We start from the raw sequence: 20,414 nt of genomic DNA on the forward strand, positions 1-20,414 counted from the left end.
TCGGCTGGGTGCCTTGAGCGGGGTGGAGGTGGGGAGGTGGGGGGGGGGGACGACGGGACACGTTGCCTGGCACCTCTCCCACCGTGTGGGTTTTTAATCCCCAGGTCCTCGGTTCGTGTAACACGTTGCATAAACCCCGGCACATGTGGCTGCCCCGTGTCTTCGCGGGTGTCCCGCGTCCCTGTCGCGCCGAGGTGCCAGCATGGCACTGCCACCCACCCTGGCCCCCCCCGCCCCCCCCAGCCCCCCCCCCCCCGCCGCCGTGTCCGTCCCAGGGCCCAGACGGTTAACGCAGCCCGTCCTTCCTCCCGGCGATTGGCTCCCCCCCCCCGGCTCAGCCCAGCAGCTATTTCTCGGCTGTCGGGCTCGAGGTGGCAGAAGGCGACAGGGAGAGGGGTGTGTGTGTGTGTGTGTGTCCCCACCACCACCGCCGCTCTCCCCCGGGGGGTGTGAAGAGGGGTGCCTGCACCCCACGCCCGCCCCGACCATGGGGGGCTGGTCCCGCAGCGCCTGGATTTTGCCCCTTTTCTTGGCTGGGCTCGTCCAGCCGGGGCAGAGCCAGGAGAGGGAGAAGGTAAGATGGGGGTGGGGTGGGGTGTGGGGGGAGGGAACCCCACGGGGGGTTGCGGGGAGCTGGGGGGGATGTGGCACCCTGGGGACCCGCCTGTCCCCAAGGCTTGCTGCAGAGCTCCCAGGGGCAGGAGTGGGGCACGGTGGCACTGTGACACCCCCCCCCCCCACCACCCTCCTCCAGTGCCTGGATCGTGGGGGGGAATTTTTCTGAGCTAATTATTCTAAAGGGGGAATTGCTGTCCTGGGGTTGGGGACAGAGCCTTGCGTGTGTGCCCCCCTCCCCAATGACCCCCACAGGGGCAGAGCATGGGGCTTTTGTTCCATGCATAGTGTCCAGGGGGGTGCACCCATGTTTGGAGGGTGCAGGGGCTGCCGTGTCCCTGCACCCTGGTCAGCTGGGAGCAGGGGTGACTGTCACCCCCAGACCCCCCCAACAAAGCAGAGCCCCGCTACCAGGATCCGGCCAGCCCCACAGAGGCTGAGCTCCCTGGGCAGAGCCCCTGTGACTTTATCTCCTGCCAGCTCCCAAAATAACCCCTCGGTGGCACTTGGATGAGCCTGGGTCTCCTGATGGGAGCAGGAGATGGGCTCCCCTGGGTTAACCCCTGCAGCACCGCAAGCAGAGGCTGCTCCACCCCAGCCCTTCCCTGCACGGCTCTGATCCAGCCCTGATCCCTCTCTCGCCTGGGCCCAGCTTGGTCATCCCGTTCCTGGGCACCCCGGCTGCCCCTGCTCCAGAGGGGTGCATGCAGGGGGGCTGGGGTCCTGCCCACCCACAACGCTCGGAAGGCTGGGGCTAGTGTCCCCCCTGTGCTGGCTCGCCAGCTCAGGCTGTTTTCCAGCCTCTCGCCTTCCTGCCTGACCCTGGCCGGGTAAACATCCCTCCAGCTGCAGCCAGCCCCCCTGGCCAGGCGTGCACATGTGTGCACACGCATGTGCATGCAGAAGCCAGCCTGGTCCACCACCGCGACCTTGGCATGCCAGAGCCCGGCTGCTGCCAGCATAATTCGGGCAGGAGACAGAACGCTGGCAGCTGCCATCTCAGCCAGTGCCAGGGCTGGACCCACTGCTCCGGTGGGCGTGGGTGGCTGTGGGGTGGCTGGAAGCCCCCAGCCTGATCCCGTGGGGTGCTCCCTGTCCCACAGGTGAAATGCTACGGCTCGGTGCAGGGTACCATCTACGACTACGGGGCCCTGACCATCCACGGGGACGAGTACATCCCCTTTAGGAATTACGAAGGAAAGATGGTGCTCTTCGTCAACGTGGCCACGTACTGAGGCCTCACCCTACAGTACCTTGGTAAGGGTCCCGTGGGGCACAGACCCCCCCAGGGGACAGGGCAGGCAGCTGAGGAGCAGGCAGTGTCACCCAGGTGTGCAGCCTCGGTAGGTCCCCGTGATCTGTCCTGCCCCAGGGAGCTGGGGGAAAGGGGTGACGCCTGCTCCCCAGGACCTGGTGCTGCTGGGGCTGCTTCGAGGGGGTCAGGGCAGGTGGGGGGGGGGGTTAAATCTGGTCCCCTGCTAACCTATCCATGGCTCTGCTTGCATGCAGAACTGAATGCACTACAAAATGAGCTGGGACCCTATGGGCTCGTTGTCCTGGGCTTCCCCTCCAACCAATTTGGGAAGCAGGAACCTGGCCAGAACTCCGAGATCCTCCCCGCGCTGAAGTGAGTATTGCAGTGGGGGCTGCAGGGCACCTGCCCCCCCGCTGGGCTGTGGTCCTCAGCTGCAGCTCCTGCTGGCTGTGACACCCCACCCCCCTCAACCTGAGGCTGTGGTCCCCAAAAGCACGGGGCTTGGGGTTCCCCCACTGCCCTTGTGCAGCACCAAGAGCTGCCCGTTGCGTGAGGCCCTGCCCACCCTTCCCTTGCAGGTATGTCCGGCCGGGGGGCGGTTTTGTCCCCAACTTCCAGCTCTTCCAGAAAGGGGACGTGAACGGGGCCAAGGAGCAGAAGGTCTACACCTTCCTGAAGGTGGGTGTCACGGGGAGCGGAGGGAATGAGGGGGCAGCACCCAGGTTACTTTGAGGGGAGGGGAGCAAGGCAGTGATGCACTGCCCCCCCCCCCCCCCGCCGGCCCCTTGCAGAACGCCTGTCCTCCGGTGGCGGAGGAGTTTGGGAACCCCAAGAACCTTTTCTGGGAGCCTCTGCGGAACCACGACATCAAGTGGAACTTTGAGAAGTTCCTGGTGGGCCCCGACGGCGTGCCTGTCATGCGCTGGTACCACCGCGCCAACATCGCCGTTGTGAAGAACGACATCATCGCCTACATGAGGCAGCAGCAGCAGCAGCAGCAGCAGCAGCAGCAGCAAGAACCGGACGAGTAGAGGCTGGGGCTGCCAGCCTGAGGGGTGGCTTCTCCCTCCTCCTGGCATCCCCCCCTGGTTGCTGCAGGGCTGCTCCCCATCCTTTCCCCCTTGCCAGATGCTCCCCAGCAGCAGGAGCCAAACACTGAGCCCACACGCTGCCCCCTCCATCGCTCCCGTCTCTGGCATCCCCCGGCCGGGATACCGGACCAGGCAACCCGGTGGCAGAGACCTCAGCGATGGGAGAGGAGCGTTTCCCAATAACCCTGTGTCCCACCTTCACCCCCGGGTGGTGCCCTCTCTTCCTGGCCCCAGCTTGCCCCCCCTGCTCCGCCACCCCAGGCAGCGGGAGGCTGCAGGGACTGGCTGCCTCTGGAGCAGAAGACCACATCTCCATGAAGGCTTGGCCCGAAAGCCCCTGGCGTGGGGCGGGCCTGGCCTGATCCTGACGGGCACGGAGCAGCTCTTCAGTGCATTCAAGCTGCCCGTGGTCCCAGAGACGTGCTCCTCTCCTGGCCAGGGGCAGCCAGCCCCTCAGCCCTCACCACAGAAATGCCAAATAAAGGCTCTGCAAACACACAGCCCTGCTTCTTGGCTAGGAGTGGGGGAAAAGAGTGGGGGGAACAGGGGCAAACCTGGAGTTACCAAGTGGAGAATCTTTTTTTTTTTTTTTTTTTTTTTCCCCATGACAACTACAAATATGGATTTATCAATGGATTATATCATCACAGCCCAGAATTTTGGGGAGAGGATGGGGTGGGGGTTAGTGCAGAACACGGCAGGGCAAAAGGGGCTGGGAGCAGGGACTGGAGCCCAGCCCACAGTGAGGAGCATGCCAGGGTGCCACAGCTCCTGCTGTCATGCACGTGACAGCCACGCTTACAGAAACAGGATTGTGTTGTTTGTTTTGATTTTTTTTTTTTTTTTTTTTCCCCTCCAGACTTGTTTTCCTGGAGCAAGATTTGCTCTGCGCAATTTGAAAGACTGGCCCTAAGGCTTTTGCTGCAGGGAAAGGCAGAGCGGGAGCAGGGGTTTCCCTGCCCCGGCAAAGGTGTGGGGCAGGAGAGCGGAGAGTGAGGGGCTAGATCCTGGGGTGCCCACACAAGAGTTGGGTTCCCCTTGTGCTTGCTCTGGCCCTGTGGCTATGTCTGAGCACGTGGGCAGCAGCAGCCCTGGCCTCCCTCCCCGTCCCCACACAGAGGCTGCCCTCGGGAAAGCTGTTTTCACGATAAAACCAGAGAGACTCAGCTACACTTCAGTCCTTAAATAAATACAAAGAACACCAACCACCCTCAGCCCGGTTCACGGCTGCAGCAGGCACTCGCCTGCAGGCATGGGATCTCCCACCGCCGGGAGAGTCCCCGCTGTCACCCACTCCTCCAGGGGCTGAACCGAAGCCCCTGGACGGGGGCAGCTCCTGGGAAACGCCAGCTCCTCTTCCCTGAAGACCTGGCTCGGATCTACAGCGATGTCAGGCCTGATGCCTCCTGGGGAAGGGGATGGCTGCAGGGGAGTGACCCGGTGTTGGCCACCCCCCACGATGGCACCTCCACTCCCATCCTGCCCACGTTCCTGGTGGGGATGCGCTGCCGAGCTGCTCCAGGCCAGGGCTGCGGCCACGTCCAGTGCCTGTCTGCGCACAGGGAGAGGCAGCCAGAGGAAGCTCCTAGATATATACACACGGGCACACACACACACCCTACTCCTCTTCTGTTGGTATCGCAGCGCAGCCGGTCCTTGGCGTTAGGGCAACCCGGGACCTGCCTGGTCTGAGACACAAGAGAGAGGCGGTACGGGGTGAGCATGGTTCTTCGTGCCCAGACGAGCCCCATGAGAGAGATGCCAGCCATGAGATGGCCGTTATCCCCGAGCACCAACTGTCATAAGCCCATGGGGTGCTGGGGCTCAGGCTCATGCCCGTCTTCACATTCTGTGGGGATGGTGGGGGGGATGCAGCAGGGGCCAACCCCACGGCAGAATCATCCCCTTGGCTGATCAGAGGTGGGGGCTTTAGGGAAATGGCCACTGCCTGGCAAGCTGTCCCCCCATTCCTCCCCCAAGTGTTCAGCCAACCGCCCAGGGTTTCAGGGCGAGGGATGGGGCCACTCCCCTCGGGTCCGAGCCTTACCCAAGTCCTTGGGGACTGGTTTCACCCCGGCTACTGCTTGGGCATTCTGGCTGCGAGCCATGGCACAGGGTGGGCGCCAGGGGTACTCGGGCTGCAGGAGGAGATGGAACAGAAACGACAAATTACCAGGGATGTGAACGATGAGGCTGCACTCCCTGTTTGATTGCCAGGGCGTGAGGAGGAGGAGGAGGAGGAGGAGGAGGAGGAAGAGGGCTGAGCATTCACATGCCAACAGGATGTGTGTGCTTAGCTTCCTGCTCAGTGACCCTCGAGGAGCTGCTCGCTTGGCAGCAAGCCCCAGACCCACTCGCATGGGACCCTCTGCTCCCCCTCATGCTGGCACAGGTAAACACTCACCGGGGGAAAATGATGGAAGTTTTGTCCTGGCGCGTGCTCGCCCGGCATCGCTGGCGGGTATCGGATCTGCTGCCACTCGTCGAAGCCGTGGTACATGGGGTGAGCCACGGGGGGACTGTACTGGTACTGGTACATGGGGCAGGTAGGGCCCACTGGCCCTGGCAGCGGCTCGGGGTGCAGCCTCTCTCCAGAAGCCTGTGAGGAGTCAGGGATGATGCTGGGGAGACCCCCAAGGGCAGCCCACCACCACCATCCATCACCCAGCTTGGAGCTGCCCCTACAATGGAATACAAGGGACTGGGGCCAGGCCTGGAGTCCCCAGCCCCTCCACCCACAAAGGGTTTTTACCCCCAATTCCCACCTGTTTGTGTTGTTTCAGCAGCTTCTTCAGCTTCTCCTTCTCCTCCTTCTCCCTCTGACAGTCGTCCTTGGAGGCTCGCAGCTGGGAGCAAGGAGGGGTTAGTGCAGAGCCCACCCTGCCACCCCCTGTGTCCATGGGGCAAGGGTAGCTGCAATGCCCTGCGGGAATACCCACACTGGTCCCCCCATCAGATCCCCAGAAAAGGGGCAGAAGGAAGCAATGAGTGAAAGGAGATGCTCTGCCAGGGACGAGCAGCAGCAAAACCACCTCTCTGGCCTTTCTGTCCCCCCTTTAGCCCTTGCTCTGAGATGGGTACAGGGGCTGTGACAGTAGGGACAAGCACCTCTGACACAGCCAGGACAGACCTGGGGCTCCCAGAGTGGCACCCTGCTCACCTGGTTGTTGGAGAGGACCAACTGTTTCTGCAGCTTTTCTAGCTGCTGCTTCAGCTCTTCCTTCTCCTCGTTCATCCTCTCCCTGTCACTCCGTTCCCGCTGGAAGTCCTCCTCGAAAATTTTCACCTGGCCGGAAGGAGAGATGTGGGTGCACCTGGCTGAGGGCAGACACCTCCCCCAAGCACCCCCTATCACTGTGTTGCCATCCCTGACCCCACCAGGTACACCAAGCTCCAGGCATGTGGGTTGGCACCATGGACCATGGCTGTGGTCCTTTCAGCTGAAGGCCTGGAGGATGCTGAGCTCCAGCACCGACACCCGCCATGGCTGTTGGGCTGCTCCTGGCCACAGCGGGCTCTTTGCCAGGGAGATCCAGGACACGTAGCTCCCTCCCTGCCTCCAGTGGCTCCGTGTCCTGCTCTACCTGCTGCTTGAGTAGCTCGTTCTGGGTCAGCAGCTCCTGCTGCGGCACCTTCCCCGCTGGCTCCATGGTGCTGGCAAAGATGGGTGGCGGAGAGGCCTGGACATTCAGGGCCTCCTCTAGTGCCTAGAGAGGAAAAGGAGGCACAGGGAGGGGGGTCAGAGGAAGGTGCTGTGCCCATGATTTGTCTGGAGGACCACGGACATGTGCCCAGCATGGGAAGCAGGTATAACTAGGCAAGAGCAAGAGGGACAACAGACCCCCCCAAACCCCTCTTCCTTGGAGCCTAGAGGGATGCAGTGGGCATCGTCTGACACAAGCTCCTGCCTGGGCAAGGAGCTGGGCAGGAGAGGGTTAATCAGGGTCAGTTTTGGATTTGAGAGGAGAAGAGCCTGGAGAACATAAAAGACATTTTGCAGGGAGGGGTTGTGCCCTGGCCCCCACCTTGTTCAGCCTCTGGATCTCCTTTTCCTGGTATTCCCGCTGCCTGGTAACTGGAGCCAGCTGCTCCTGCAGGAACCTCATCCTCTGCTGCAGGTCCCTCACCTCCATGGCCAGTCTCTCCTTCTCTGCCTGCAGCACCCAGGGAGAAATCAGCCAGGGCAGGGTGATAGGGCAACCAGCTCCCTGACACCCTTCCAGAGGGACTCACCTCTTCTGTTTCAATCCTGGACTTTGCCAGGAGCAGCTTGCGGTCAAAATCCCGTTGCTTTTGTTCCCGCTCCGACTCCAGCTCAGTCAGTGCCCTGCGGGCCTCAGCCAGCTCCTGGTGCAGGTCTGTGACCTGCCGGGAGGGAGCAAAGATGTTGGCCTGTCCAGAAGGACCCACACTTGGGGAGGAAGGAGATGCAGACAGCCCCAAAATCTTGCCCTGAACCTGGTCTCCTTCAAGTCCCCCCAGCCAGCACCCAGCAGAGATGTGCCCTCCAAGCACCCAGCCCTACCTTCTGCTCGTACTTCTGCTTCATGGCTCGGAAGTGCTGATCCCATTGCTTGTTCACCTCCAGCAGCTGCAGGGAGAAAGGGATGGCTGAACAGGAGCTCAATCCCTGGCCCGAGCCAGCCGTGGCAGTCCCCAGCAGCCTCCCATCACACAAAAGCACCCGAGGGACCAGCTGGATGGAGATCCCAGCTCCAGCAGCGCTTCCCTGCGGCTCTGCAGCCCTGCCCCAGTCTCCCCATGCCAGCCCAGCCACACATCCCCTCTGCCCGCTCCTTGGCAGTGCCTCCCTCCCAGCCTGGTCCTCACCTCCCTGCGCTGGTGCTCCAGGATCTTCACTTTCTTCTCCTTGGCCTCCAGCTCTCCTCTGCCCGGCGCCTTCTCCACCATGGCCCCGCTCTGCTGGACGCGCACGGGGGGGACCCTCAGGGCTTTTGTGGAGGCTGTGCCTGAGGCCAGCTGAACTCAAGCCAGTTCCCCTCCCATGGCCTCCCCCATCCCCTCGAAACCCTGAGAAATCCTGCTGGTCATAACTGGGATAAACTGGGGGCTCGATTAAAATGAGGCCACCTTTGCTGAATGTGTCACAGCAGGCTCCCTGCCTCCTTCCCAGCCCTCTCCGAGGGCGATGCTGCCTCCTCACCTGCTGCTGCTCGGCAGCTTCCCTCTTTCCACTGTCCTGGCTGCTCAGAGTCACCATCCTCCGGAGCTCCTGGTTCTCACATCTGCAGGTAGGGAGAGGATTGTTCAGCGGGAAGAAGCACCCAGGGCAGAAACATCCCCCTCCCCACTGACCACCCTCACCTGAGCTTCTCCAGTGCCTGGTTTCTCTGCTCCAGGTCCCGCTCCAGTTTGGTTCGCAGCTCCTTGTTCTCACTGTGCAGCGTCTCACACAGCGTCTGTGGGGGATGAATGCCGGCAGCATGAGGACTGCAGCCAGCCCGGCCACCCACCTCCCACCAAGCCCTGGAATGAAGGTAGGTGTCCACCTTGGGGCAGACAGGAGGAGCTTGGTGGGGGAAAAAAAAAAAAAAAAAAAAAAAAAAAAAGAAAAAGGAAAACCCCCATGAAGAGCCCAGCCAGCCTTCACTCACCTGCAGGAACGATGTTCTCTGCTCGTTCTTGTGCACTTTGGAGGCCAGGCGCTTGAGCTCGGAGGCCATGTAGCCCATACGCACGAAGACCTGGTCCTTGCTGGCCTCCTTGGCGCAGCCGCTCAGTGTGCTCTCCAGCTGCTGCAGCTGGGGCAGCAGGTTGGCATCCTCGTTTGGTGGCTGCTCCAAGTCCTGGAGACAGGGAAGGGATGAAGCACGGTCAGATCAGTTCAAGGAGCACTGTAAAGTTCTCTCTTGGGGTAGGTTGGCCTCGTCTCCCATCCAGGGCTGTGGCGGGGAGCTGGGCCAGCACCAAGATGCTCTGCAACAGCCTACGGTACGCTGAAAAATTGTGTCAGCTTTTTAAAGGTTTGCTTCCCAGCTGTTGGACATGCAACACCAAATTCCCAGGTGGACGAGGATATTATGGCAGCAGGTCTTCCAGCCCATGGATTCCCTGTGCCCCTCAGCAATCTGAGCAGACCACACTCCCAGCTCGCTGATAGCAACAAGGCATCAGGACCACTGGTCCCTTCTCCTCTGAGCTCTCCCCATCTCCCCAAGACTAGAAATCCCAGCTCCTGAGACTCCTTTCCACATATGCCCCGGTCTGCCCTGGGAGCTGAGGTTTGCCATGTTGAGGGGTAGTCTTACCCCTGTCCCCATCTTCTCCTTCCTCCTGTCCCTCCTCTACAGCTCCTGTGCCGCTGTGGCATGCCAGCCGCCGGGAACCTGGGCTCTTTGACAGGTGGCAGCCAAGAGGGTGATGCACGGGGATTTAAACAGTGGCTGGGAGAGCCCAGGTCAGGGCGCACCCACCAGCATCAGGGCGTACCCCCATCTACGCATAAAGGGGTGTCCCCAACAGGCTTGTCCTCCCCTGGTGTGGCTGGTTAACTCCTTCATTGCCTAGGAGACACTGTTGGCACAATAGAGCCCAGCCCGGCACACGTGGCACTGTGCTGGCACACCTTTGTACACCCCACTGACTCAGCCTGCTGTCTGTGGGAATGCCCCGGGCAGCATGGCAGTGTGCCCAGCACCCTGGCCCCGGGGTTCACAGCCCTGAAACTGCCATGGGAGGGGGTGTGCAGGGCACAGCATGACTGGCTGCTCCCGTGAGCCGGCCAGCAAGGGGGGGACAGCGAGGACTGGAGCCCAGCTGGAGTGCCTGGGAGAGCCCAGGTGTGAGCACGGGAGTAGCATTCTGCTGAGGTGCCAGCAGCTGATCGCCAAGCAGATGCTCCCTCATTCTCCGTTGCCCCATGACTGCACCCCAAGAGGGTCCAGCAAGACTCAACCAACCCTAGAGCCGCTCTGGCCAACGCAAACAGGGATGAGCAATGAGAACATGTCCCCTTACTGGCACCATGTGGTGCAAGCTGATGTTCACGCCCCTTGCGCTCCCCATCCCTCCTCCCAGCACACACAAAAAGCCAGAGCAGGACAGGACGGGGCAGTGCCAGCCAGGGGGACATTCAGGTGGTAGCAAACGGAGCACACGGAGGTGCCTTGGCTGGGGCAGACCCCGTCAGCAACAACGGGGCTTGGAGACCTGGTCTTCCCAGCCAGTGCAGGTGTCAGGAGGTGAGCATCAGGGCATCGCTGACAGCTCCTCAGGTCATCACAGCCCTTCCTGTTGCTGTCACGTGGCATCTGGAGACACTGGTGTCCCTGTCTGGCTGGGGCTGCTTTGCTTGCCCTGTGGCTAGGCCACTTAGCCCTGGCACTTGGAGGGCAGCCTGAACATTGCCCCTCTCCCCACCTTGGCCAGGCAAAAGGAGCAGCACAGGTACCATCACTGCTGAGCCCTTCAGCCCCAGTGAGACATGGGGAGGGCGAACCACGGTTCTGTGTGGTTCCCTCCTGCCTGCAGACTGGCCAGGTTCCCTCATCTTCATCGGTGGTGGAGGCTGGGCACAGCAGCACGAGCACTGTCCCGGGGGCTGTATGTGAGGGGCTGGCTCTGCTCCCCTGGGAATGCCTGGGTGCTGTTTAACTCTCCTCTGTGGTTTGCTCAAGGGCTGCCTCAACACAGGTCCCCCAGCCCTGCCTGTGCCTGCTGGGGCTACACCGCTGCCTGTCTGCACACCCTCCCACGCCCCCAGTACCACCACCGCCACCGCCGCACCAACCGGCTCGACTCTCCCCCTGCCGCCCACCAAACCCTGCAGGCACCAGGGCCACTCACCGCTCTCCCGCTCTCCTGGGGAAACCCCTGTGCTTCCACAGCGACGATCTCAAACTCTGAGGAGGATCCCTGAAAGGGGAGGCAAGCCAGGTCAGGTCTCCCCAGGGAATGGCAACCCAGGGTGCCCACTGCACGGAGGCAGGGACTGCCAGGACGGGAGCGCAGCAGGGAAGCTGATCCCTCCTTTCAAATTTATCTCCATTTATAGAGGCTAAAGGCTGCCTCCTTTTGCTTTAACTAGATGGAGAGTCTCTCCCTCCAGCCACACCAGCACGAGCACTCACATTCACCATACTCACACTTGGAGGAGATTTCCGGGCTTCCATGTTCGGCTGGGTGCTGCCTGGGGCGGCCTGTGTGGAGCTGGGATCAGGGCCGACAGCTGCAGAGAGGGGAGAGGACACAGTCATGAGTCTTTTGGAGACCAGGGCCTCTCCCCACCTGGCGCAGGGATGCAGAAAGCAGACACCCTGTGAGGTCAGGCACCGATGGATGGTTTCTACCCCAGCTATGGGAACAGGACAGAAACCTCCCTTCAGGATAAGCGAGGATGGCAATGGTTTGATACACTCCAGAGAAGACAGGGCTCCAAGAAACCTTCATGATAGTCTCCTTCACACCCTCTTTTTTTCCCTGAGCTCAGGATCCTGAGCCGTCAGGTTATCCCTCCCCAGTGAGCCTTGCATCTCTTACCTCCAGTTTCCACCAGGTCCTCCAAGGAAGATGATGCCATCAACATTTTGTTGTCCTTAACGAGCTCCTCTGCCTTCTGCCGCAGCTTGGTTGCCTCTACCTGGGACTCCTCCAGCAGCTCTCCTGTTGTGGGCAACAGAAGGATGCTCATCTTCCTTCACAAAGTGCCTGCCCTGCAGCAGCCCCATCCACCAACACCAAACCCCTCTCCGTGGGTGAAGTGCCCAGCATGGTCCTTCTTCATCCAGAAACAACTTTTCTTGGCTAAATCCAATGGCAAAGCTATATCAGTGGCTCACTGGCTGCCGAGTCACGCAAGCTGACACACAGAAGACTGGTTGCAGGAGGCAGAAGGGCAGCACTGTATCCCTCAGACGTCTCCTTGCTCCCCAGAAGAAATGAATTTAAGCCTAGCTGGTGGACCTAGGGGTTCAGCCTGCCTGCCTTGAGGTCTGGCACAGGCAATGCAATCTTCTCCCCACCCCGGGTGGCTGATCCCACACCAGTGGGTCCCGGTCACAGGTAGGGGCATGGTGACACGATGGGAATCACGAGGCAGGTGGAAATTCAGCTGCAGAAGCAGGACTCGAAAGCGGAAGCTGGGTCACGAGACCGAAAGCAAAACAGGGGTGGGTGGGGGAAGGTGGCGAAGGACAAAGGGGGTGGCACGACCTGGCTGGAGTGTTTCGATGCTGGCATGTCCCTGCCGCTGCAGGGAACGCCCAACGCAGGGGTCTTTCAGCAGCACCCGGGAAAAGCCCCTGACCCAACGTGGGATGGGGGTACTTTCATCAAAAGCAAAACAGATCCTGGCATTTGTGACCTGCCACTGCAGGACTCTGAGGAGCTGACCTTGCTCCATCACTTGCCTTTTTTTTTTTTTCCCACCATTTATCCCACCGTAAAGCACCCCAAGAGTTCAGCAAAAGCCTTGCTCCTTCTGCACCCCTGCGTGAAAAAGCCCAGACATCCTGCTTGACCCCCCAGGACAGGGAGAACTTTACTGCTGCCCCAGTGCCAAGACCCCCAGCTTCTTATAGCACCCTTCCTAAATAGAGCAAAAAACCTCCAGGCTTCGTGGTCACAGGCTTAGCTGCCCCAAAGGCAAACCTCATCCCCCAGTCACAGAGCAGTTACCGATAGACTTGATCCCCTGCATCTTCTCCTTCAGCCGGGTGTTCTCCTCCACCAGCCGCTCAAAGGCCGTGGATCCATTCTCCTCTGAGCCCCCGCCAGGGTCGTAGATACGGTAGGGTCCTCTCCCTTCCATGCCTGCCATTCAGTCGCCTACCTCCCAGCCGGGCATCCCTGCAGGACAACGGAGCACAGTGTCACCTTCCTCTGGCTCCAGACGGTGCCACGGTTCACTGGTCCCAACTGTCTGGGGTGCTGTGCCAGCGGAGGCAGCGCTGCCTCACTGCTCACCAGCCAGTGAAGAAGTGTCCCAGGTGAAGGCACTTCCCTCTCTGACCCTGCTTGGGGTGAACATGCCCGGGGTGACTCACAGCCATGAGAAGTGTCACGCGAGGAGGCATCACCAGCAGCCCCACTCTGGGCCAGCTCTCACCCCGAGTCCCCGAGGAGGTCGCAGCTGCCTGCTGCTACATCCCAGGAGGGACGGGGACCCAGCCCAGGAGTATCTACCCATGCCAGCATGGACCTGGGCACTGCCACCAGAGCATCCTGCTCATTGCAGAGTATTTTTGGGGAGCAGAAAGGGTTGTAGAGGGATGTTTGGGGAGGGGCAGTGTCTGCAGCTCCAAAAGCCTTAACCTGCAGCTGGTGGGTAGTTTGGGCAGCACCAGGGGGGACAAGACCCAGCAGCCAGGCAGGGACCTGCTCTGCCCTCCAGCTCAGCCAGAAAAACCGGCTGCCAATGGCTCAGCTGCCCAAACTGGGGCACAGGGAACAGTCAGGGATGTGCCGAGCCAGGAGCAAAGTACAAGGAGAGGGAACACCCGCACACAGCATGCTATTTGCTTTTTTAATTCCTTGCATTTGTGGGTGGCCTAAGGCCTTGCCAAGGTCTGGCCTGGGGTCGCCTGGGCAGGATTCTAGCTTCAGGACTCATACACCTCCTGGGGGTGATAAAGCAGCTGCTGAGAATTGCAGTACAAACTTATCCAAAATACCCCCCCGATTCCAGCTTGTTATAAAGCGGAGCAGCGCAGGAGATGAGACAGCCCTGGGGGGTGATGCCAGCTGGAGCTGGGGTGCTGCCTGGGGGCACCACAGGAGCACCCGCAGGCACCCCCCTAAGTGCGCTTCCATCCAGTCAAGGCAGCTTGGAGCTTGTGAGAGGGAGAAGGCTGAGGGGGGGGGGGCACATTTTGAAAGGGGGAGGAGGGTAGCTCATACCTGAAACCATCTTAACCTCAGACTAATGCTCATGTCACAAGTGATCCGGGCTGATCACCAGTTTAGATGACCTGCCTGCCAGGGAGCAGCAGGGACTTTCCAGATGACAACTGCCACCTGGCAGCATCCGCAGCTGGAGTGGCAATTAACGCCTGCCTCGGCGGCAGGTAATTAGGCACGGACTCAGCGGCAGTCTCCTTCTGGGAGATGCATCTGTCGGTAGGTCTCACCGTCCTCCGGCTCTGCGGGTGCCCCCAAGCCCCTCATCGCCGGAGGCTCCCTGCAGGGAGCCACCAGCCCCATCCCAAGCAGTGGGAGATGGTGATCAGGAGCTGCCCGGCTGCGGCACAGGGCGAGTTGAGCAGCAGCTATTTCTGGAGCCCAGAGCAGCTGACAGGAAGCTGCAGAAGAACAGGGGCAGTTTCCGTGCCATGGGTCCCAGTGCTGGGCAGCATCATCACAGCCTGTACGCAATCCCCCCGCCATGGGATGGGGAAAACTCCCGGAGCAGACCTGCTGGTGGGCAGGATGGAGCCCAGTGTGGTGGCACACCAGGGACCTGGTCGCACCTCCACCACAGGGAAATGCCTGTGGCCACGCTACCTGCCTGAGGACAGGGACAGCGTCACAGACAGACTGGGGACCTGAGCCTGTTTCTCACTGGTGTCTGGTCACCACACGCTGCTCCAAACCCCAAACCTGGGGCTCTGGGAAGAGCTGGTTAACAAAGTGATCTTGCAGTGAGCATCTTGTAGAGCACCCGTGTCCTCCACTGGGACAAAACCATGTGTGGGTAGGGGAGCCTGGCACAAATGGAACAGGGGAACCCCTGCAAAGAACATTCAAACCCGAGCCAGCTGCACCAACTACTCTGCTGACCCTCAGAGCTTACTCGTGGCAACCCCATATTCTTCCAGCTAGATGGAACCACCAAAAGCCTCTGCTATTCCCAGTTCTCAAGGTTTTATCAAGGATTTTTCTACCCAGGGTCTGCACCCCACCAGGGAGATGGCAGCAGAGGGGCCATGGGAGTTGTTTCCAAACAGCAGCCGGGGAAAGGAACTCAACTATCTCCAGCTGACAAAAGCACAGACCAGCCACAAATTCACCAGCAAACAAGACTCAGCAAGAGAAGAGGGTTTCTGCAGCATCTGAGCCCATCGTCAGGGTCAGGGAGGGTTTGCCTGGAGTGGAAGAACAGTTCCATTTCTGCAAAGGAGCCACTGGGACTGAGCTGTCACCCTGGGGACAGGACTCTGGACCAGGTTACTATTCTCAGTCCTGTTTTGTTTTGTTTTTTCATTAAGATTTTTGAAAAGTCAGCTTTGTAGTGACAAAAATTTAATGTTTCAATAAAAACACCAGGGGAGGAGAGAGAGGACTACAGACCAGCACCTAATGATGGCTAGAAATGCAAAGAAAACATGACAACCACAAACTCCGGAAGAAACCGCCAAACCACCAGAAAACACTTCTCTTTTTGTCAATTAACAGTTTCTAAGCTAATCTGACAGTATTTCACAGCCCCAGGGGTTGAGGGCCAGCAATGGATCATGGATGCCTGGCTATAGCTCACCAGCTCCGTGCCCAGCCACTGGCAGAAGCTGCCAGACACCACGGTTGCCCGTGGGTATTGCTGGCTCCAATCAGGGCACTGAGACCTTTAGGTAGCAGACTTTTACGACAACTCAAGAAAAGGAGAGAATGAGAGAGTGAGCGGGCAAGGGAGACTCCCAGGCAAAGATGAAAGCAGGGTGGCATTTAAATAGCTGTGCTGTGGCTTGGGAGTAAGCTTGAACCATACAGCTGTGGCCAGGCTATTCCCTGCTGTCATCCAGGAAGATGTGCATCACCACCACCGGCACCACAGCCACCACTGCACCAGCCACGCAGAAGAGTCAGAAGGAAATGATTCCTGCTTTAAAATTACTGAACAGCAGAAGATTTGAAGGCAGAGGACGTGAATTCTGTGTAGCGAGTGGGCTGACACCGCTGGAAGTTTGCTTTTTTCCCCCGAGGTGGAAACCAGCCTTCCGAAGCCACAGGATCAATTCCCATCCTGTAATCCACGGTGGGGGCTTGGCCCAGCCCTCAGGAGAATGGGGTTTTCCTTACCCTGGCGTGCAACATTCCAAGGAAGTCTCCTCCCTGCCAGAACTGCACGAGGGGAAAGCAAATCCCTGCAGGCTGCCAGCATCGTTTTCCCATGACCAGGGATGCTGGGCTCCTGTCATCCCTCCTCCTCAAAGCAAAAGCAAAAGCGACTCAGACACTACAGAAGGATTTTTTTGTTTGTTTGATCATTTTACTGGAAATCAGCAAAATAACACAGGCCCCAGCCTGGTTTCTTTCCCTCCCCAGAGCTCCAGCAGCTCCCCAGACCAGGAACAATCATTCCTGAGCTGCTGGACTGGTCTCATTTGCAGGGAAGCAAAAGCAGAGCTGGCTTTAGGAGAGAGCAATAAGACGACTTTCTGGGCACTACAGTCCACTGGGCTGGAAGTAATAAAAGAAGAGGAAAAGCAAGCATTGTAATGCTCATATCTCAAAGGGAAAGATCCGAACCCCCACTTGAAACATTTTTCTTTCCAGCCTGGCTAGCTGCAGAGAGAGGGTGGGAAAGGCAAGACCCTCATCCAAAACACAGCTGATGTTACAGATGTCCTCTGGCCAGAAATCCCACCTTCACCTGAGAAACCCACCTCCTGCAGAAGCTTCACAAAACGACCTGCTTCTAATGAGCCTGTTCACAAGGAAAAGAAAGCATTTTCCTATTCAGAGCCAGGTTTACAAACACGGGTAACCACACGCAGCTACAGAGCTCCTTGCCATGGGTCCAAGCTCCAGTGCAGGCAGGACAGGCAGCCAGTCTTAGTGGTGGTGCTGCCCTGGGCAGCACTGTGGTTTTTTATGCAAGACCCTGTCTTCTGCTGCAAAGACATTTTGCTCTGTGCTGCCTGCTCTGTTTCTTCCCCTGGCAGAGCTCAGGAGCATCATGGCTGCTTGTCACGGCACTTAGAAGCAGAACAAGGCACAGCCACCCCCTTCCTTGCAGCTCCAGCACAACCTGAGCTACTACTCCTGTCCAACCTGGTGCACTTCAGCCGAGCAACAACCAAGCAGCAGAAGACAGTGGCATTGCAAAGCTACACCAGCAAAGCTACCTCTGTTACCCAAAGCATAAGAATTGTTGCTTTAAAATCAAATCTGCAATGCCACAAGGGTAGATAATTCAGCTTCCTCCGCCCACGAGTGTTTTGTACCAGCTGCTGGCAAGCAACAACCCACAGCCCTGTGCTAAATAGGCCTGCTTGGCATAGGTCAGGCTGAAAGGGCATAGTGGGATTTCTTGCAGAGCCAGGAATGATGCCAAAGGCTGCAAAAAGCCTCTCCTCTCCTTCTTGCTTACTTCGCCTCACCACAGAGGCAGCTCTCAAGGACGTGCCTGGCTGGAGCCTTCCTCCCTCCAGACTCGCACCAGTGCCCCAAGTCCGGTCTCCTGGCTCCAGCACGCTTTGCCAGCGGTCTCAGTGAAATTCGCACTCCAAATGAGCTTGTGGCAGCAGAACAGCTCTTACTGACCCAAGCAGATAGAAATAACAAGCTAAAAGGGAAAGGTTGCACTTGTCTCCATGATACAGGGAGCAACCTGTGCCCAGGGACACAGAGGAATGGGACTGCCAGATCTCCGAAAGGCTGCAGGTCACCATCAAGTCCCATTTGGAGCTATTCTGACCCAAAAGCAGGGCTGACAGACAGCATCTTTTTTTTTCCTTCTGTTCTCAGCAGGGGCCTTAGCCTAGAACTGAGGGAGGGGAGATGGGGAAGCAAGCTGTGCACCATCTCCCCGAAGAAGGAGGGGAGGCAGGTGGGGATGCTGCCACCCCCGCTCCAGCTATTCCAGCCTCTGGATAGAATCTGATGTAGACATGCCGTGCTGGACCAGCAGCAGGATGGGGAGGAAAAACTCAAAGAAAGAGGAAAATAGCATTGACTGGAGGCTCCTTGAACCCACAGCCCCACCTCGCGTGGGACCCACACACCGTCCCTGCCCGAGGGGGGACCGCAAGCCCAGAAATAGTCAGAAAGCAGACGCGTGGGCCCGGGGAAACGCCGGGGTTGTGTAAGGCAGAGCGAGGGGAGGAGAGAGCCCGGGGTACGGCTGCGGTGGGGGGCTGCTTCCCCCCAGCATCTCTCCGAGCCTTTCCCCCTCTCGTCCCCCGGGCACCGACACCGCCTGTAAACCCAGGCTCCCCTACACCCAGCGTGCCCCTTCAGGAGCGGCGAGGGGAACCGGCAACCCCTACCCGGCCCCAGGGGAAGGGAAACTGAGGCAAAGCACGACTATCGCGACCCGCCCGCGGCACCCGGGCTAGCCCCGGAGCAGATCCCACGGGGGCGGCGCGACCCCGGCCCCTCTCCGGGGTTTCACCACCACCGCCTGAGCAGACCGAGAGCCCGTAAACCAGCAAGATACGGCCAACGCGCAGCCCCGAGCCCCGCCAGCGCCATCCCCACCGCCAGGACCCTTTGCGAGGGCGGCGAGACCCCAGTGCCCGGTAAGACCCCGGTGCCCCAAGCACGGCCCGTTTCCCCAAGGGCAGCAGATCCCCGTACCGCTCTGAGCTCACCTGCCAGTGTGCCCCGGAGGCGGGGCCGCTCCCGGTGCCGGTGCCGGTACTGGTACCGGTACCGGTACCGCTCCGCCGCCAGCACGGGAGGAAGCGGGGCGGGGTGGGTTGGGGAGCGGTGGTTCCGCCCCCGGGAAATTCCCAGCCTGACGGACAGGCCCAGCAGCCAATCGGCGCGGCGCGGATGGTATAAAGAGTGAGGGCGGAGGCGATAGATTGTTATGGTCGGGCTGGCGGCGGAGGGGTTCTTGTTCTCTGGGGGGTGTGTGTGGGGGGGTGTCGGTGTCATTCGGGGTTTCGTGGGCCCGCCCGGTGCAGCGGGGCGGAAGGAGTCGGCCCTGCCTTCGCCCTCGGCGGGGGTTTCCGCTCGTTGCGGGGCAGCCGGTCCGGGCGCAGCGGCGGCTCCCTCAGCGGATCCAGGCACAAAATGGCGGGGCCGAGGGGCGGGCAGGGCCCAGCCGCGCCGCCTTCCCGCCACTGGGCTCCCCCGGTGTCGCATGTTGGGGGGCAGCCGGTTTGGGGGGGGGGGGGGGGCGGGGAGGCTGTGCTGAGGAGCCCCCGGTTCTCCCGGCCGCTCAGGCGGGTGGGCTGCGGCAGTGCCAGGCTCCCCGCAGCCCCGGGAAGGAGGTTTGCGTGCCCGCTGAGCCTTACCAGATCGTTCCTCAGCAGCTGGGGCAGGCGGAGTTCCCCCACCGCGTCTGTGTCTCTGAGTTAACGTTACACAAGGAAATCACACCCCCTAGCTGGAGCATTAATTATCGGGGATCCTTTTCCTCTCTGCTGCTGCTTTGATTGTCATGCATTTGTGAACAACAGAAATCAGCCAGAGGAGCAAGAACCACAGGGAACACCTGGTTTCATGCAGCTTTTTGGGGCTTGTTCCATAGCTACCTTTCTTTCTTGTGTTGGTTTTGCCACAGAGAAGGTGTTTTACATCTAGAACAGCGAAGCAGAAGGAAAGAAAGCCTGCTGTAAGCAGGCATACAGCTTGTGCTCTGCCTGTACTGACATTTCCTCCTTATGTGACTGCTGCTGGGCTCCCGGGCTGTCCTTCACTGGTGATTTTGCTGTTTCCAGCTGTCCTAGTACTGGCTTCCTACTTCAGCTGGGTTCAGACAGGTCCACTGCTTCTTGGTGATTTGGTGTTTTGGGTTGTAAAAATTAAAAACCCCCCTAAACCTCCTTTCCCTGACTGCCCTTCACTCCAACCAGGACATCTCCCTGGCAGCCTGGCTCGGTTACAAGGCAGCTCAGTGGGTGCTGGGACCCTGACATGCTCTTTGGCTGTGCTTGTGTCTGAGGTCTCAGCTGGGGATGAGACGGCAGGAGCCCCCCACACAGGCAACATCTTCCCTTTTGTTCCCCGAAGGGCTTATTTTACCCCAGTAGGCCCAGTGCTATTCTGTAAACCCTCAGAAAACCTGGCTTCAAAGCTCAATGCAGTCCCACAGAACCTGAAAGCATCTTGTTTAGAAGATAATGTCTCAACCTGCAAAAAGTAGCCAAACCCTGCTCTGTTTCTGTGAGGAGAGGAGGTGGGGTGGCATGGTTTGGCTTTGGAGCGCTCTGGGCTGACAGACAAAAAGCTGCCTGCCTGCCTTCCCCTCACTCTTGAGCATACTCGCGCTGAAAAAAGCATCGTGCTACTCACCTGGCTGGGTTGCGGAGGGGCTTGGGGTGGTGAGAACCTTTTGGGCCAGGCGCTCTTCAGCTGCAATCCCCAAATGCAGGAAGACCAGCCCAGCTGAGTTTACTTTTAGGCATGGAGAAGGGGAATTCCCCATGATGGAGGTCCCAGACAGCCTCTGTGTGGTTTTGATAAGGAGCCAGGCACTGCTTAAAGGGCTCTCCTGTGCCGTTCCTTCCAGGGGCTGCCGAGCCATGTCAGGTATTAGTCAGCAAAAGGAGGGAGGTGGGGGCTGTCGTGGAGCCTGTGATTCACTTTTGGACAACTGTAGAACCTGG

The 20,414-nt window shown here is 59.6% G+C and overlaps 2 protein-coding genes across 6 annotated transcripts; one reads left to right on the forward strand and one right to left on the reverse strand.

Annotated features, from left to right (window-relative positions):
• Nucleotides 1-337: 337 nt before the first annotated feature.
• Nucleotides 338-3,461, forward strand: GPX3 (glutathione peroxidase 3). Its single transcript, XM_033005999.2, has 5 exons — nt 338-574; nt 1,719-1,872; nt 2,125-2,242; nt 2,449-2,548; nt 2,662-3,461. The coding sequence occupies exons 1-5, from the start codon at nt 488-490 to the stop codon at nt 2,899-2,901; spliced, it is 699 nt and encodes a 232-aa protein (XP_032861890.2). The 5' UTR covers nt 338-487; the 3' UTR covers nt 2,902-3,461.
• A 668-nt stretch (nt 3,462-4,129) lies between these two features.
• Nucleotides 4,130-20,208, reverse strand: TNIP1 (TNFAIP3 interacting protein 1). 5 transcript variants are annotated; one of them, XM_042790148.1, is made up of 18 exons: nt 20,101-20,208; nt 12,598-12,768; nt 11,461-11,583; nt 11,067-11,149; nt 10,768-10,836; nt 8,577-8,768; nt 8,287-8,381; nt 8,126-8,207; nt 7,792-7,884; nt 7,487-7,552; nt 7,195-7,326; nt 6,987-7,115; nt 6,546-6,668; nt 6,122-6,247; nt 5,727-5,807; nt 5,366-5,560; nt 5,009-5,099; nt 4,130-4,649 (listed from the first exon to the last, which is right to left on the reverse strand). In XM_042790148.1, the coding sequence occupies exons 2-18, from the start codon at nt 12,737-12,739 to the stop codon at nt 4,624-4,626; spliced, it is 1,848 nt and encodes a 615-aa protein (XP_042646082.1). In that variant the 5' UTR covers nt 12,740-12,768; nt 20,101-20,208; the 3' UTR covers nt 4,130-4,623. The 5 variants fall into 5 exon arrangements, with proteins under 5 accessions (XP_042646082.1, XP_042646083.1, XP_042646081.1 ...); XM_042790149.1 differs by lacking the exon at nt 20,101-20,208 and adding an exon at nt 19,101-19,121; XM_042790147.1 differs by lacking the exon at nt 20,101-20,208 and adding an exon at nt 18,450-18,592.
• Between the last annotated feature and the right edge of the window lie 206 nt (nt 20,209-20,414).

The sequence above is a fragment of the Tyto alba genome, unplaced genomic scaffold (assembly GCF_018691265.1).
Source record: "Tyto alba isolate M040663 unplaced genomic scaffold, T.alba_DEE_v4.0 Super-Scaffold_17, whole genome shotgun sequence".
Classification (NCBI taxonomy): domain Eukaryota; kingdom Metazoa; phylum Chordata; class Aves; order Strigiformes; family Tytonidae; genus Tyto; species Tyto alba.

Excerpts from the sequence above, each read along its gene's own strand:
- TNIP1 (XM_042790148.1), bottom strand. The coding sequence starts at position 12,739 with ATGGCAGGCATGGAAGGGAGAGGACCCTACCGTATCTACGACCCTGGC. Across the intron at positions 10,837-11,066 it reads CCCGGAAATCTCCTCCAAGT|GGATCCTCCTCAGAGTTTGA; the intron begins GTGAGTATGGTG and ends CTCCCCTTTCAG. Across the intron at positions 5,561-5,726 it reads TGCTGAAACAACACAAACAG|GCTTCTGGAGAGAGGCTGCA; the intron begins GTGGGAATTGGG and ends GACTCCTCACAG.